The sequence below is a fragment of the Erpetoichthys calabaricus genome, chromosome 10 (genome assembly GCF_900747795.2).
Source record: "Erpetoichthys calabaricus chromosome 10, fErpCal1.3, whole genome shotgun sequence".
Lineage (NCBI taxonomy): Eukaryota > Metazoa > Chordata > Cladistia > Polypteriformes > Polypteridae > Erpetoichthys > Erpetoichthys calabaricus.
Window position 1 is genome coordinate 37,647,140 of NC_041403.2, and position 18,586 is coordinate 37,665,725.

The following is an 18,586-nucleotide window of genomic DNA, read 5'->3' on the forward strand; positions in this document are numbered from 1 at the left end:
TTCATTCTAACCCTTTTCCTAATCAGTGACCAGTTTTCACTGCTAATTAACTTTTTTCCCCTTAATTTTAATTGCCTTGTTTTTAAGGATTAAGTCCCCTGAATTTATTCCTTTCCTCATTAAATGACAGTCAATCAGAAATGAGATGTGAAACGATGCAACAGATGACCGGCTAAACTGGGATTTCAAACTCCAGCCAGTTTCACTCCAACCAATCTCTTAAAGAGAAGCTGATCCTTGCTGTTAATTAATTAAACGCGTTATTTAATTCCATGACTTGTTGCTGCTCTCATTCTGCCACAAAAATGTTGATTTTCTGTTTTTTTTTCTATGAACATCGTCAAGATGTTTTGGGGACCTGAGAGATCACCCTTACCAAGACCATCACCTTTTTTGTATTTTCAGATATTTTGTGATAGGCGCAGGTGAGCTGGTCATGTAACGGCTTGTTTTGTGTCTCATTATTGGTTGGCTGCTAATTAAGGAAAAAGAAACAAACAAGGGGAATGAGTCAAGTTAATTAAAACTAAGGCAAAAGAAGTTAATTAGCAGCAAAAACTGGTCACTAATGAAGAAGATGACGAGAATGAAAACCTGCAGCCACTGCAGCCCTCTAGAACTGGAGTTCGACACCCGTGTCTTAGATGGTAGACCTCCACATGTTTCTAGTCAAAGTGAGTTGGGGGACCAGTAGATTTCACACTTTGCAGGATTAGAACTTTTATAAAAATTTGAAAATATGGGACACCATACGGGCAACCTGATTTTGAACAGAATGTCAGCAGAAGATGTGAACAAACAGTATGTCATTGAAAGCCACATCACCTTTTTCACAAAAGAGAGTAGATCTATTATGCCCTGATTGATGTTTCAGCATGACATCTCTTTATAGGGAATTCCCCATTAAAATGTAATTTGAAGTGTAATCTTCTATTCCATTCATATATGCTAACCTTCACATTTCTGGAATGTGGAAAGAAACTGGAGTAGCTGGAGAATGCTCCACAAAAACCTTGGCCAAGTCAGAATCTGAACACAAGATCAATAATTTGTGAGGGAGCAGTGCCAATCACTAAGCCACCGTTCATAACAGCTACATTGTCTTATGCTCATATCCATGTTGTAAATTTAATGCCATATTTTCTTGTAATTGTCTCATGACCTTCTTGTAATTTATATTTTATGACAAAACTTGCAACTTCAGACTGAAAGGTGTCAGCAGTGGGATTACTCTGGACATGCATTCATGATACACAATCAGTAGAGTGCCGTTAAACTAGACCTAGTGTTAATTTAGGAACACGTCTTAAAGTCATGCTGCTCCTTTTAACTATTTCAGAGCGTATGTCGACTTTTATAGATATTCAGGGGTAGGGGGCAGTAATCAGCTGTAAGGAAAGTTAGCTTTGTTGATTTGACCTCGATTCCTTGTGCATGCCTGACTAGCAAAGAGAAAACAACCTCTAAAATGGCATCAACATCCGGCGGGAGATTGAAACGAATGCGCAATGCAAAATGCTCTGTGGATGTTGTTTTGCGTATGATCGCTGAATTGGACTGTGAATTTGGCGGACTCTGATTTTGATGCAAGTGATCTGGAGATGGATATCGAAAATGAAAGTGAGGTACCAGCATCAGTATCAGCATTATGTTCACGTAGCTGATGCGTCTATAGCAGCATTCTCCTGGGAGGACCACCATTTACAATGACAAGAGGTACAAACCAGATAGCATTGCACTGCAAGTGACACTGCTGTGCGAAAACAGCCAGCAGCCTGCCCGCCATGCATTCCTGCTGGTCATTAAGCCACCCCTGTGCAGCCGCTGATGCCAGAAACAGCGAACAGGCACCAACAGCAGTCACAGCATGCAGCAGCAGACGTTTATGTTGATTTATTGTATGTGTGAAACCTTTGCTTTGTGTGCATTTCAGAAATTAGAGTTTTTTGGAAAAATATTCAGCCCTCAAAGAGTTAATTCCATGAAGCTCACATTGGCACCTACAATATGAATCCCTAGGAAAACCAAATTTCTGAATAGTAAGTAGCCTTTGAAAAGTTCAGACGGTCATGTTGCATGATGTTTTCTTTGGATGGAAAAGTCCCACCTGCCACAAGAGGAATCCCTTTACTTCTAAAAATCAGCTTGAAGAAATTGCAATGGACTTCTAGCACTTCTCCATTAGAGGAGTCTGTTGGCTGAAGTGTTAAATATCTATGATTGGAGCTGTATTTCCTGCTGCTAACATCCTGGGGATCAGATGAAAGCAAACATGGAACATCATGTGCATGTTCTTACTGGATTATGAGGTAACTACAGTATACCCAAATTGTTTTTGAAGGAAAATAGTGGATGAATGTACTGTATCAGAAAATTAAGTTGTATGATTTTAGAAATAGAACTGGCCTGGCTACCTGTCACTAGTTGGTTCCTGTCTCGTGTCTGATGCTTCTAAGATAGGATCAGGCCCCTGTATCCTTGCATTGGACTATGCTAGATCCATAATGGACTGATGTACAAATAGAACTACATCTCCTTATGTCATGCATGCGTGAGTACATACATTCATCTTTAATCAAATTCTTGGTTAGGGGCAGATATAACCCCATTGAGCATACTCTTTGGGACCCTTTCTTGAAAACACTCACATTCCAACCTAACACACATGTGTATGTAAATGTGAAATGAAAACCACAATTTTGAGGGACACAGGGAGGACATGTAAACTCCACACAGAGCAGACATGGGATTCTAATCCAACGTGGTAGATCTGTGAGGCAGCAGCACAAAAGCACTGTGCCACCACATGATTCTTTTTTATAACAGCTTCTGAAAAATACGAGGTTTTATGGTTAAAAAAATCCCCCTCTAGAATTAGTAATAATAATAATAATAATGTCAGAACTTAATATGTTAATTGCTTGTTTTGATTGGCCACAATTCAGTACCAGTTTGAAATGTGTAAAATGATGTTGAACTTTACAAAAATCATAAGCAGACTTCTTCCATATTAAGGACGCTTTTTCATTTTACTTCTCTATGTGTCTTACATTATCAGCCTGAAATTATTGTAACTAATTGCAGAGCTTAACTTCAATCCATGCGTGAAACAAAAATGTAATTGCATTATTGAGCTTTTCAATTTACCATGCTTTTTCATGCCTCTGTTGATATATACTTTGTGGGATGGCTGTATATTCATTATTAGCTACCTTTTATGTGCCAATTGCAGTAAATGCTCTAATCATAGTAGCAAATAATTTTTTCATTTAGTAGACGGACGATGTGGGGTACTGGCCAAGTGAGCAGTGGGCTTTTAAACCGGGAGGTTACAGGTTTAATTCCTGCCTCAGTGAGTGACTAGGAACAAATTACCTAACCTTCCTACACTACCATTGTTAAAAATAAAAAGGGATGGGTAAAAATAGCTGGCCTTATAAGTTGTGTTGGATAAGGACATCAGCCAAATGTGCAATAATAATACATTTTAAGGCAGAATACAATGCTTCCCCTGCTCAGAACAATGCAGTTTTATAAAAGGTAAGATTTACTGTATATATCTTTGATTTCTAATTTTCTCAAAAAGAAAGACAAACAATGATTTTATAGTGTAAATGAAGGCCAGCATTAACACAATGTGCAGGGTTAAGGCGGCACCACAGCAGAAATCACTCTGTGATCTCGATTAAGCCAGCATGCACCATGATCATGATTGCTTCTTCTTTTCCAACTGGATGTCAGTCTAGAGATGCATGGCAAACAACTGACCCCTCATTTGCTTATTTAGGGTGTAAGGGATGGCCGGCAGTCTTAGCTGGCCAGGATGCCCATCAGATGGAAGGACTGGGTGGTGGGAGAGAGCATGAACAGGGCATTATCTTCCCTGGAGCACTAGATGGCAGCTTCCCTAGGTTGCAGTGGTGCCTCGAATTCCCACCGGGCAGCATGGGACATGGAGTTCTTCAACTCAGCCCTGTTAGGTTCCGTGGGTATCACCAGGGTGTGCTGCAGGGGCTTGGGAGCCCTATTTCATGGAGTATCCGTCTCACCCGGAAGTACTTTTGGAAGACCGGATGTACTCCCAGGTCGAAGATAAAAGGAGCTGCCTGCCTGAGTTTGACAAGACAGAGTCGGGTGGAAGGTAGACGAAGCCTGTAAGGAGGAGTGGAGGAGGCAGTGACAAGTGAGAGGAGGAAGAAAAAGAGTTGTACTTGTGCTTACAATTGCGCTTTATTTTGTATAATTGTGGCGGTGGTGGTGGGAAAAACTTAAAAAGAAGAGTTTTCTCACAATAAAAGACTCTTTGTCTTTTAACTTGCATCCATGTCTGTTTGTGTTGAGTGTTTGGGGAAATGGAGTGCCCCCTGGTGTCCACAAGGTCCTTTTGTAAAAAGGACAATTAGAATTTTACTTCATTTTCTAGTCTGGAGAACAAGCATAAGACAAGGTTCATCTTAGCATACAGTATTCATTTTGTTCACAAAACTGACTGCAGGTGACACAATGGGGCAGCCACAGCACCAAGAGGCTTGAATTAAATTCCAACTATGGCACAGTCTGTATGGAGTTTGTATGTTCTTCCTGTGGAGTCTGTTTTCCTTCCATATCTAAAATGCTTTGTGAGTTTGAATAATATGTGATCACCCAAAGGCCCTCACACTTTGTGTGTGCACAAGTGTACATTGGGATGTATTGGTGCCCCTTCCAGTACTGCTTTTTGTCTTGTATCTGATTTTACTCACATAGACTGTGGCTCTTGTAATTCTATAAATGGATTAAGCAGATTCTGTAAGCAGATGGATGGGTAGATGGCTGCATGATCTGCAGTATAACTGAAGTATAACAAATGCCACTAACATAAAATACACATACATGCATATTGTTGTGTAGTCACATTTTCAGTCTGTCATATTACTATGCCAAGGTCAAAAAAAACAAACAAAAAACAAACAAAACCATCTGCAGTGATCATAGAGACGTCACTCTTGGGGAATAGATTATAAGGTGTCACAAATGCATGTCTGTGGCTCACTTTCCAGGCTCATCTGATGTATGCACTATTGCTCTGGGTCAAGGGGGGCTACTTGTCCTAACCTTCTTTTCTCTTGTTCTCTCCACAGCACAAAGAAGAAGCCCAATGAGGGCAACTGATTCCACCCCTTCCAGTCCCCCATCTGCATATCCCACACCTGCTGGAAGGAGGTCTTCCTTCTTTCACCAAACTTACTGCCGGATGGCGTTCCTTCCTTGCAGTGGAAATCCTACTTACCCTGATAGTAATCTTATGTTTTGAAACACTGTTATACTGGCACACACAGCAGCCCTATTTTTTGTTTACTTTTCTCTCTTTTCTTTGTTGGGATTAAAAGGAGACAACCGGTTTAGCATCCCACCATTTTCCAGTGGTGATGTACAATTCCTTACTCGTCCACAATGGCCAATTCTAAAAATCTACAATAAGCAAGATTATATAGAAATGAAGAACATTTACAATTCCACACAGCAGGATTGCGGTCATTCCTTTCTCTTTGTGTTTTCCTGGGTTTTCTCTGGAGCCTTCTACTTCCCTTCCAACTCAGAAGGTTTGGTTAAATAGCTACTGTAGATTGGCATGTGCTCAAAATGGACTGTCACCCCTCCCAGGGTTGGTTTGTGCTTCGTCTCTAAAGCCGCCAGTATAATCTGAATATTCAAAATATGAGGGGATGGGTGACCTAAGTTTCCAAACATTACCCTAAGAGAGTTGACTTGTCCCTTTTATAATAGACCTGGGTACAAAATTTAATATAAGCTCTGTTGACTTGGAACATGTTGCAGAAATTTTTCTTTTTTAAATGATTATTATATGGCATGATATTTTCAATTGTAAGTGCAAGACAACTCACTTAATGAACACAAGATGAACACCGCTGATTTCAACATTTAATGCGTTTGTTAATAATTAGGTTTTGCTATCTATGAATAATAATATAAATGACATATTTGTTATGTTTTTATTAGACAGAATTTATAATTTTTTGAATTAACTAGATATGTAATTAGTTCTTTCATTTTCCTGCTGCACTTATCCCAGCAGGCTAATGTTTTCTTGCATGACTTAAGGCTGATGTTTGCATAATGTTTGCAGATTAACCATAATGATGTGGAAACTGCTATCATTTAACTCTTTTTGGCAGGTGACTGGGATGAAAATAACCTTAATAGAATAGCAGGGTTTTCCAGTGATGCCATGTGATATGTTTGAAAAAGACAGAGAATGCCTGCCTAGCTCACATAACCTTGGCACCAAAACGCATTTAAACTGTAGGACTAGAGAATCTTGAGAAAAACTCAGGCACAGATAGTGAGGTTGTTTAGAATTCAAACCTGGAACTCTGGGACAATAGCAGAACTAACCATTGAGCCGTCTTTCTTTCTTTCTTTCTTTCTTTCTTTCTTTCTTTCTTTCTTTCTTTCTTTCTTTCTTTCTTTCTTTCTTTCTTTCTTTCTTTCTTTTCCCAATTTCTCTGAAACGTTGCACTCTTGGGTCGGATTCGCTGTAAACATACTCAAGTTCTCCCATGTAGTTTTCCTTTATAGATCAAATACTTTTGTTTGGACAGTTATATACACACATTTTTGGGCTCTTTTTGTACGTACACAAGCTTTATAAATATGACCCCAAGACTGTGACTGTGACTGACTTTGTCTTTGGCTTTCTCTCTTAGAACTAACCATGGGCCCTCCAAAAGTGTACTTTTTCAAGGGGTGCTGCTAACTTAAGTTTTTCTTTTCATCTTCTCCATTGGTAATTGGCCGCAGTTTAATTGATTAGAATTGTTGATTTGTTTATGATTATGTTATTCAGTTTTTATTTTGATTTTCTTTGTGTTTAAAAAAATCTGTGTCTTTATGTGTAATAAATTGTTAAAATGTATTCTTGCATTTAACCTGAGAACTTCTTATAGCAATCTGTGCCTGCACTCAGTGAAGTATACTAAGGTACTAAGGTATACTTCTAATACCCACAACTTTTAGGATTGCTTTGGAAAGAATCCATTGTCAGTTCTGAGCATCTCATCATAATCAGGTGTACAAGCTATATTTCTTCCTTTTGTTTTACCTTGTGAATTCCCAAATGTATTAATATCTTCCCCACTGTATTATGATAATATAGTTGTATTCTGCTAATATAAGAGATGCCCATTTAGTCTCAGCTTTTAAATCCTGGCTGAAGACTCACTTATTTAGTCTGACATACCCTGACTAGAGCTGCTGATGATTAGCTGTGCATGCTGAATATATGTTTGTTAGTCATTTGTACTGAAATATAAGTATTATAATATTTTTAAACCATTACTAACCCTTCTCTATTCTGTTTCTCTTCTTAGTATAGAAAAGTCATCTCAATTAAAGGGGCGCTGGAATCATTAGATGTAAAGATTTGATAATTAGATTGGGCAGCCAGCACATATTCCACCATAGAAAACAGGAGGAGGAAAGTGGGCAGTTGGGAAAGGTCTCCAGGACTGTAACTTTATTTTTCACCTTTTCTTGTACAATTTTAATCTTAATCGCTGTCAGCTGGCCATAGTTTGTCAATTAATTAATGGACAGATATTGTTGGTTTCCATTTATGTTTAATCAGTTCTACCTTTTCCTTTGTGTGTTTTAATAAATTTTCATTCTTATGTGTACCAGTTCTGTATTTAGTAATTAGTATAATTTATACTTATACTAGCAAAATACGCGCGCTTCGCAGCGGAGAAGTAGTGTGTTAAAGAGGTTATGAAAAAAAAAGGAAACATTTTAAAAATAACGTAACATGATTGTCAATGTAATTGTGTTGTCATTGTTATGAGTGTTGCTGTGTTTTATATATATAATATGCACACACACACATATAAACATATATATACATATACATATACACATATATATACATATCTACATATATATATATATATATATATATATATATATATATATATATATATATATATATATATATATATACATATACACATCCACATATCAACATATATATATACACATATATACACACACACACGGTTTATGGGTGATGATTGTTTTACTCTTTTTATGTTTATTTTATTTTATTGTAGAATCAACTCCTATCTGCGCACAGCAGGGCGGCCGTGGGCGGATGCGTATGGTGTATTCACTCCATGTTATCGTGCATTGCGCTGTCAGTGGTATTTTGATAAAAGAATTTGAACAACATATAAGAAGCGTATAAATTATTAAACAGTAAAACATTAACATTTAAGAAGTAAAGTTACATTAAGTACTACTGCAGTGCCTTCGGGTATACCTCATTTTTTGTTTGTCCATTACATGCTTAAATGTATAAATTTTTTGGTGCACCTACCCGAGAACACGCGACATATAACAGAGCGTGGGAGAAGCATGGATTTTAAACACGCGTTGAGTTCATCTGCTGGTCTCCCTCGTGGAATAACTGGTAATGTTTGACTAAAATCTACAGCGAGTAAAACGACATTACCTCCTATTTTTTTTTTTATGATCTCTGAGATCTTGCTTTTTTCGGTTCAAGGCTTCATAAGCTGTTTTATGTTGTATGGTGTACTTATCCCAAACCATCATCTTTGAATGTTGCAAGACTTTCGCCTTGTATGTAGATCGGAGCAATTACATTCATTGCATTCCTAGTCTGAATCACAATCTGATTGTATGGGTGGTTACCTGGCACTGTAGGGTTGCCACCTGTCCTTTAAAATACGGAATCGTGCCGCGTTTGAGAATGAAATTGCGCGTCCCGTTTTGAATCAATACTGGACGGGATTTATCCCGTATTTTTTTTATCCTTTTTTTTTTAAAGCAGCGTCTCATGCAAATCATCCCACACTCATTTTATGAAGATGCCTCCTTTCCTAGTTTTGACTGGGTAATACTTGATGTCATCATTAGTTTGATTGGTGTTTTTAACTGTCCAGTGAGGAGGGCGTGTCTTTTAAGTACAGTCTGCAAAGTGTTGGCACTGAGATGTGGCATCAGCGCCATAGTTGAAGCCCCTAACGTTGCGGTCAGCAAGTCGGCTAACATCCGCCATGTGCCGTCTTTCAGTTGCGAGAAGCAGATCATAGAATGGTTGAAACTGTTGCCCCTAACATTGCGCCACGGCGTGTGGTTCGTTTATACCTCCTGTCTTCTCATTAAACTTTTATCTCGCGAATATGTTATTGCAATCCGCAGCGGGAGCGTTTCTATAAACTTAATTTAAACTTACGTTTTACACCGTGCTTTGTTTCCCTTATGAACATGCTTGTATGCTTAACTCGCTCCGTTCTCAATTGTTTAATAAATTTTTTGCTCCGCTGTTTGCGGCTGTTCCTGTATTTCCCCCTACTTCGTTCTTTTATCTCGCGAATATGTTATTGCAATCCTTAACGGGAGCGTTTCAATAAACTGATTGAAAATAGTTTTGCATTTACCTTTTTAAGCCTGAGAAATCACAGCGTAAATGCACACGTTTAATTGGACATGTGTTAATATGTATGGTTACACAGTATTAAAAGACAGTGAACAACGTCAGTTACCTTTGTTCCCGCATTTGATAAAAGGTGAGCTTTTAAGCCTGAGAAATCACCCCGTAAATGCACACGTTTAATTGCACATGTGTTAATATGTATGCTTACACAGTATTAAAAGACAGTCAAAAATTAACGTCATTTACCTTCGTTCCCGTGTGACTCGTGCTGTAAATCTCTTCCTTGTTTTTAGTTCACGTGATTACGTAGGAGGCGTGATGACGCGATACGTGACTCCGCCTCCTCCATTACAGTGTATGGACAAAAAATATGTTCCAGTTATGACCATTACGCTTTGAATTTCGAAATGAAACCTGCCTAACTTTTGTAAGTAAGCTGTAAGGAATGAGCCTGCCAAATTTCAGCCTTCCACCTACACGGGAAGTTGGAGAATTAGTGATGAGTCAGTCAGTGAGTGAGTGAGTGAGTCAGTCAGTCAGTGAGGACTTTGCCTTTTATTATTATAGATTTTAACTGAGAATTGTTCACAGCATTCTGCGCCTGCATTAAGTTATATTGTATTGCATTGTGTTGTCCACTCTATGTATAACTCATGTAAAAATCCCTTCAAATGATTAAATTGTAACAACTCCTGGGGGAGAAACAGAGAAATGTACTAGCACTCAAAACATTTTTCCCCAGGTGTCACTTAAAAGGATATTCACCACCCACACTTATTCAGAGTCTTCTGAGGCAACGCCTCCCTCTTACTCACTAACTCCATAAACCGATCCATGCCAGGATCTTTTACAAGACTACTCCTTAAAAACCACATACCAGGGTCAATGTATTTTAATGATGGAGAGCCTTCTAAGTGCTTGTGAACTGGTAAGTGCTTTTCACCCCTCTTCTTCATGCTCCTCATGGGCTATATTTATGGCTCCTAATTTTCCAACAGTCAATAGGCACCTTATCAACATCTTTATCTCTTTGGTCTTTTCCCCGGACTAGTAAGTGACAAAAGCTCTCAGTGTATTATACGCTTAGTTGTCATGATTGCCACTCTCTTTTTTAATCACTTGTCATTTAAACATAAATATTTTTGGTTTCATGTAAAGTACATGTTTCGAATAATCATCAAGTGATAATACAGAAAAAAGCTTGTCTCTAATAATCATCTAGGCAATTATAAATAAGTCCTCTAAAGGTTTACACTTCATTTTGATCAATTTTTGTACTACAACTGTCATTTAATTTTAAACATAAAATATATGATTTGATTATTTTTCAGTACATTATGAATTTCAAATCAGACTGCCAATAAATAAGGTGCACGTATGTTACTGTGTAATCCAAGTTTTCAGTGAAGACACTGAAAGTTCATTTTAGTTCATAATGGCAAAAAAATAGAACCTGAGGCTAAATGCATATAAAAAGAAAACTCACTGTAAAATATAAGGATAATACCAACTCCATTGTAACACCATGTTTCCTCTTAATATAAATGGTAAATACATTTCTGGCTCCAATTACACAGCATTGTTAAAAGTTTTAAGTGAATAGAAGTTCATCTGAAGTGACTTTCTACTGCTATACAGAGTAAAAAATTGAAATCTGTTAAGTACGGACACATGGGTTCTGTATGCCTCCAGTTTAAACAGTTAAAGGCAAAGGCAATATTTATAATATGACATGAAAAAACATTTAAAACTTTTTTTTTAGAATTTCCCATGACAGTGAAAGTTCTATAAATTTTTAATGACATGAAATATTTTATTAGAAAAAAATAAGTGAAAATCATACTTGGCATAACAATGCTACTGATACGGATTCTTGTGCTTAAAAACTTTAAAGCTGTTTCAGTCATAATATGGTGCACAAGATACCATGGCTGGTTATTGTGTTCTCCTTCTTAATATGTTCTTCTCTTTTGGATCTGTACAACTGTCCATGTTGTCAGTTTTTCTATTGACACTGCCTGTTTTCTGCCTTAAGGACCCCTGTGTTGTGCACTTTGCACATTGTCCTCACATCTGTTTCTGGCTTCTCCTCCAGCCCTCTGTTTTTTGTCATGCAGGTCATGTTATCTACCAACATGAATGCGGCTGTGTGCATATATGTGAGCCCTGTGATGCCCTGGCACTCTCCTACCTTGTACTACGAATATAACTACAAATAATGGGGCATGGTGCTTAAACCCAGGATCTGTCACACAACTTTCCTAACCAGAGACAAAATATCAAATGAACACTGACTGATTGTACACATTGTTGATTATGTCTTTATTGTTGGCATTTAAAATGTAAAGATTGTGCATAACACCATCATATAAATTCACTTAACATTATGAATGTAACAGAGGTTATACTACACATTACAATCTTCTTAGGAGATTGTAATGAATAATGTTATATAAAATAATATTTTTCTTTGGTTATTGTACAATTAGTAACTACCTCTTTGAAGGACTGACATGAATTATAATTGTTTACACCATTTACAGTTTTAAGAAGCCCACACACATAAATATAATAACTTCTGTAAGTGCTAATTATTTATTGCCATTGTTTAGTCTAAAATATACTTTTGTTGCTCTAAAATTATATATGTATAATTATATTATTAAATTATCTTCCAGAAATATATTAATAAATGATTTATCAGCCTGCACCTGTTTTGAAAATGTATTGAAAATTATGTGCAAAGGAAAAAGAAAGAATCATCTGCATCTGAAAACCATTATTCATGACACCGGTTAATGCAAAAATGCACAACTCCTGAAAGGCAAGTTCTATACCAAGCAATTCAACTCCTAAATCCTGACTCAACAATACCTCTTGTAAAGCAGTTTTTTCTTATTTGTCAACAAAATTTTGCAGTAGCTCTTAAAATAGTTTTCCTTTTACCCTTAAGAAATAAAAACAGTCACCTCTCTTCTTGCCAAATACAGTTCTATTTTTATAGACAAAAGTGCTTTTAAGCATGTTGGTGGCCATGGCATCATAAAATAGAATGTACGAGTCCTTTCACACTGAATGTAACAATAAATGCATGACCAACAACATTATCTACAGTACATGCAACACCATGAGCAGTCAAACTAAGGACCTAAAACAAATTATGGAAAACATAAAACAGCTAAATGATCTTGCCCTAAATCCTGACATACACCTCATTTGGTATGATATCCACACCAATCACGCAAAATTATCTAACACAAAACAGAGGAAGAAGTTCATAACCCACTGAAGCTCCAGTCCCTGGTCTAATATCACTGTGTTGGAGCCAGTCATGACAGGTCCTGAACATTCTGCAGTGACTTCTAGAAACTGATCCAGATACCTCAAATTCATACCAAAAGCTTCCACTGGCAGATCTGTTCATTGATAAGCACATAAACTTGTTTCCTAAAACATAATAAAATTGTTAAAGGTTTGAATGGACAATGGAAAGTCTTAAACTTGAAAGTATAACCCTTATGAGAAGGACCTAGGAGTCACAGTGGACTCATCATTATCAACCTCCAGGTAGCTTTCAGAAGTCATTAAAGAGACTGAGAGAATGTTAAGTTATATAGAATAATGTGTAGAATAATGTTATAATAATTTAATAATAAATAGAATAATATGTAGAATAATGTTATAATAATGTAATAATATATATAATAATTTGTAGAGTACAAATCAACAGATGTTATCCTTAAGATTTATAATACACTGGTGAGGCCTTGTCTAGAGTACTGTGTGCAGTTTTGGTGTCCAGGCTACAAAAAGGACATAGCAGCACTAGAAAAGGTCCAGAGAAGAGCAATTACATGACTGCAGGGTATGACTTATGAGGAAACAGTGAAGGAGTTAAACCTTTTCAGTTTTAAGAGGTGACATGATTGAAGTGTTTAAAATTATGAATGGAATTAGTACAGTGGATTGAGACTGTTACTTTAAAATGAAAATGGCACAATTGGAAACTTGTTCATGGTGAATTTCTGACAAAAACTAGAAAGTGTTTCCTCTCACAGAGAACTATAGACACATGGAATAAATTACATACTAGTGTTGGACAGTAGTGTCCTTCAAAACTTGGCTTGATGTTGTTTTGGAGGAATTGTGTGCTTTGTTGGACTGAATTTTTTGTTACCATCCAAAAGTTTTCTAATGTTCTAATGTTTCTAACAAAAATATTTAACAAAAGGAAAAAAAAAATTATTACCCTAAACTACTTTGGTTTATATAAGTGACCACTGATTTTTCAGAGCCTTATGGTTTAACTACTACAGGCTCAATGAACATATAGTGCTGTGTATTTATATGACTTTGTCATTTCAACAATTTAACTGCTTCATCTAACAGACAATTTGTAGCCTGGAAAACAGTTTGACTTTCACTTTAAAACAGTTAAATACTACTTTAGGTTCAGAGAAGTTTGTGGTAGACAGGGGGGTGAACTTAGCCAAAATGTTTGAATGCTTAGGTGTTTTTAGACTCGTCTGAAGCCAATAATGAAGAGCAAAATAAAAGCTTTTCTCCTACTAGTGGATATTAGTGGAGGTTTACTTGCTCAAGAAAGCTATGCCTCTATCTGCGATTGTTGAAAAACAGCCACTTAGAAATACAGCTTGATGACTATCTTGCTTTTTAGGACTTAAGAAGTGGTTTCCATTCACATTCATTATTGACTACCCCCAACATTTTACTATCTATTATTTTCTACATAGTCACTCCTGAGATAGAACTTGGTTCAGTACTTAATCAGGATTACATAAAGGGAAACATCTCTTGTGTAATTCTTTGGAATAAACACCTGCACACACAAGGGTCTCCCAGGACTGAACTTGTGAACCACTGGACTAGAGTATGGCTCAGAACACAAAGTATGCAAAAATTATAGTAATGAATAGTTAATAGAACTGTGTATCATCTCCCATACTCCTTTAATCAACATTTTAATATACAGCTTAATCCATGATAATGGGCTGATTTAAATGTGTCATTAATATGAGTGGGACACTGCTCTACCCACAGGAAAATCCACATACATAGAAATAGGGATTTGCTGTAAACAGGTCTGTGCACGAGCCAGTTCACCAGAGTCAACATTTTTATATGAGAATTCTATATGCTATATTCTATAATATTTTCCTAACTTTTAAAAGCAAAATGACAATGAATAACTTATATGTTTAACCTGTTAACATAATAAGTTTAACTTGTTAACATAAGATGAACCTTACTCAGATCTGTGAAGAGTTCCCAACTAACACCACATGCAGTTGCAGAAGGTATCTGAGGGGCAGAGGCTTTTCTTCAAAATCACATCTGCCATTTTGCTTACTTCCAACTCAGAAATGCCTTCTAAAGCTGTAACCATGCAATTTCCTTTGGGATTATGAAAGTATCTATCTATCTATCTATCTATCTATCTATCTATCTATCTATCTATCTATCTATCTATCTATCTATCTATCTATCTATCTATCTATCTATCTATCTATCTATCTATCTATCTATCTATCTATCTATCTATCTATCTATCTATCTATCTATCTATCTATCTATCTATCTATCTATCTATCTATCAGCAGAATGCACTCTAGTGACATTTTGGTGGCCTGGAAGAAACAAGGAATTGGCTTACATCAACAGAAAAAATTGGAATATAACAGACATTGAAATGGGTGAAGAGAAGCTCAAAACTACAGTATAATAAAATAACCAACAGTACAGAAATGCAGTGCCTATAAAAAGTTTTCACATTTTATTGTTATAAAACATGGAGTTTAATTTGGCTTTTCTTATTGAGGTGCTTGGATTGTTCTTTTGTCTTCATTGTGTAGGTTTGGCCACCATACTGACTCACCACATGTTGAACCTTTAATATACAGAAGTGCATTTATGTTACAATCAATTGAAACCCCTTGACTACAGACAGGTGGTCTGCATTGGACTAATTCTATGACATCTAAAACCAACTGGCTGCACCAGTGATGATTGAGGTGTATCATATTAACATTTATGTTAACCATATTGAGTTCTGTGAAGAGTAACTAACTAATGTGGTTAGTGCTACTACCTCACCGCTCCAGCATCTTGGATTTGACTCCAATCCTAATTTCTGGTCGTATTCAGTGTGGTGTTTGCACATTCTTCCTGAGTCTGAATAATGTTTCCTCCCGCAACTCTTGAGACATGCAGGTTAACTGGTGACTATAAATTGTACCAGTGTGAGTAGGCGTGTTGTGTGTGTATGCAGTGCAGTGGACTGACTGGGCTTGTTTCTAGTCTTGTATCCAGTGATACTAGGATAGGCTCTACTACTCTGCTACCATGAATTAATTTAAGCATGACTGAGAATGTTACATATGTTTCTGCCCCTGTTAGTTTCAGTACAGTATATATAATCACTGTTTGGGTTATTCTATAAAAAGCTTAATATTTTTCATATCTCCATATTATAAAATGTTACCAGTAGCCTTTGCACACATTTTCCTTCATTGTGCATTAATCAAATATTACATTTCAAAGGGGAAGTGGACTAGTTACAGGAATCTGGTTACAGTTATAGGAATTTGGTATGATTTGTACCAAATAACACTTCACAAACATTCTAGATTCATACAGTGTATTAGCTCTCACAACACACAAGAAGAGGTGGGACAGATTTGTCTAAAGGGGTAGGGTGGGGGTCCACTGTATGAATCTCAGAATTCCTACCTCTCTTGCTGTTTGCAACTTGAACTGAAGGTACAGTTGACAAAGCAACTTGCGGAGCAACTGGACAAGTTTGAAAAACAAAAAAAAACAAAAAACAAAAGATAATGGGTAAATTAAACAAATCATAAATAAACAGAAGACTGTAAAATGTTTCATTAGGTGGATACAAGCAGATAACAATGTTCTTGGAACGAGATACCCATCCATCCATTATTGGACCTGCTTAACTCAAGTTATGTTTGCAGAGATCTGAATTATATACTTTAGGAAAAATGGAATCGACTGCAGACTGGTCAAATTCGATTAGGCAGGTTCGACAATGGATAGATGAAGCGCATTAGATATGCCGTATGAAAAGAAAAAAATAATTTTTGCAAAATGTTGCTAATTGAGAGCCTGACCACTACATTAATCTTGCAGGTGTTTTCCAACACATCTCCTTCATGCTGGATTTGTAAGCATCTTAACATGACAGTAATGTGAAACAAGCTGTTTGCTGTTCATATATTTTGTTTAATGTAGATTTCCACAGTAATAATTCCCTTTTTTGTTCTTCACTTATAAACTCTCAAAACTTTTTTTACAAGAAAAAATAATAAATATGTGTAAAATATTTTTTAATTAAAGATTTATACTGTAAAGCATTAACAATAGAGAAATTTCTTCCTATCAATATTTACTAAAAAGGACAAACACACTGTAGGTCAAGCTTTCATGGACTGACATGAATTGACTTTCATGTCAGTTTTTCAGCATGCTTATTCAGAATCACATAGGACTTGAAATGTGTTATTGTGCAGGGCAATAAGTAAAAAACAAATCGGTGCAAAAAAAATTCTTATTATTAAGAACATAAGAAAAGAGTTGACAAGAATAGGCTGTTAAACTGGAAAACATAGCATGTTAATAAACCTCTTTCAAAACTGTCAACCTAGAACTTGAAGATCTAAAAGCTCATAATAAGCCTTTCTTAAATCTTTTGTTTCTTTCTCTTATAAGTGTTGGCAATTGAAAAGCACTTAAAAATAAAGTTCATAATTGTTCATTCCCAATTGTATTTGGGCTCAGATAATCCCAGCATCACACTGCATGACTTTGAGTTGGAGATCATGTCACACCACTTAATGACAGTGTCACTCGATCTTGTTGCCTTCAGGATGTCAGATTACATAACCAGAAACTGTAGGGGACTACAAATGACACAACTATCTCATAACGTTTCAGCACAGTTTAGATTCCTCACTGCCCCACAAAAGTTTGTTTCATTTTGACAGTGTTGTGGGCTATAGAGTTGTTTCCCAGGCATGGTGGGCACAGCCAAACTCTTAGCCTGTCTTATATCGATTGGACCACTGCTCCAGAGCCTTTTCTCACCCTTGGCACACCTAAGGCCTTCCCAAAATTCCACGACACACCACAAGAAAAATATACAAAAAATATAGGAGTTCCAAAGTGCATACACAGAAATTACATTCATTTAATTTTTTCTATTTGATAAATTTAACATCACAGCTAACAACATTGTTTTAACTTATAACTTACATTAACTAATATCAACGTTTAACTGTAATCAATGTAACAGCCGTGCTTGTTTTAATGAACACAATAGTTTTATATTCGGCTCGATGTTTGAGAGAACAACTTGAGGTTCTTGGTCAAGGTTCTTCAAGTATGACCGCTTATCATTTTTTATTAAAACTACAGTTGAAAAATTTTGCATAGATACGTTGTAGAAAATGGGAGCAGAACTGCAATAGCCTTGTTGGAAATCCAAGGATATTCATCCTCAACTGCAATCCAGAAAACATTTAATGGAACTTCGGTTGAAATCAATTTTAGTGTCCCATCGTTCCTCAATTTAAGAAATTCCTCTTGAACCTGAAGGGAAAGTGCTTCTGTAGAATTTTCAGCATTAGTTGCTAAAGGATTTTGAGTCCAACTGTATTACTCTGGATTAATTGTGTCAAAGTATCGCTCAACTTTCTTTAGTAGCAATATTGAGACAAATCCACTATGATCTGATTGTTTTCAGTTGTAGTCTCCTTGGTCCTTTGATACATTTCTAGTGATCCTTGCCAATTCACATGACCTGTATGTCTCTGGACTGTGGGAGGAAACTGGTGGAACGCAATGCAGTCACAGGGAGAACATGCAGGTCCCCTTAATGTGATACAGCAGCGCTACCACTGAACCACTGTACCACCCAAGATGTGTCCAATCCAGATGAACTCACACGGATAAGCAAGTAGATGACAGCACATACATCCAGTTGCAAACCTGAATGAACCTCATATGTTTAGCGGTCACTATGATGCTAAGATCTTCTGAAAATGGTGATTTGTTTTTTTATTTCTGGGGACATAAGAACACTTCCAGTCTTGACCT

At 36.6% G+C, this 18,586-nt stretch overlaps 1 protein-coding gene across 8 annotated transcripts in view; it reads right to left on the minus strand.

Annotated features, from left to right (window-relative positions):
- Positions 1-18,586, minus strand: part of ntng1a (netrin g1a) — a 524,315-nt gene that overhangs the window by 64,029 nt on the left and 441,700 nt on the right. For 2 of the 8 annotated variants that reach the window (XM_051933210.1, XM_051933214.1), the window contains exon 7: positions 16,202-16,261. The exons of the other annotated variants lie outside the window; for them this stretch is intronic. In XM_051933210.1, coding sequence (XP_051789170.1) covers positions 16,202-16,261 — 60 coding nt within the window. The remainder of the gene's footprint in view (positions 1-16,201; positions 16,262-18,586) is intronic. 8 annotated transcript variants of the gene reach the window in all.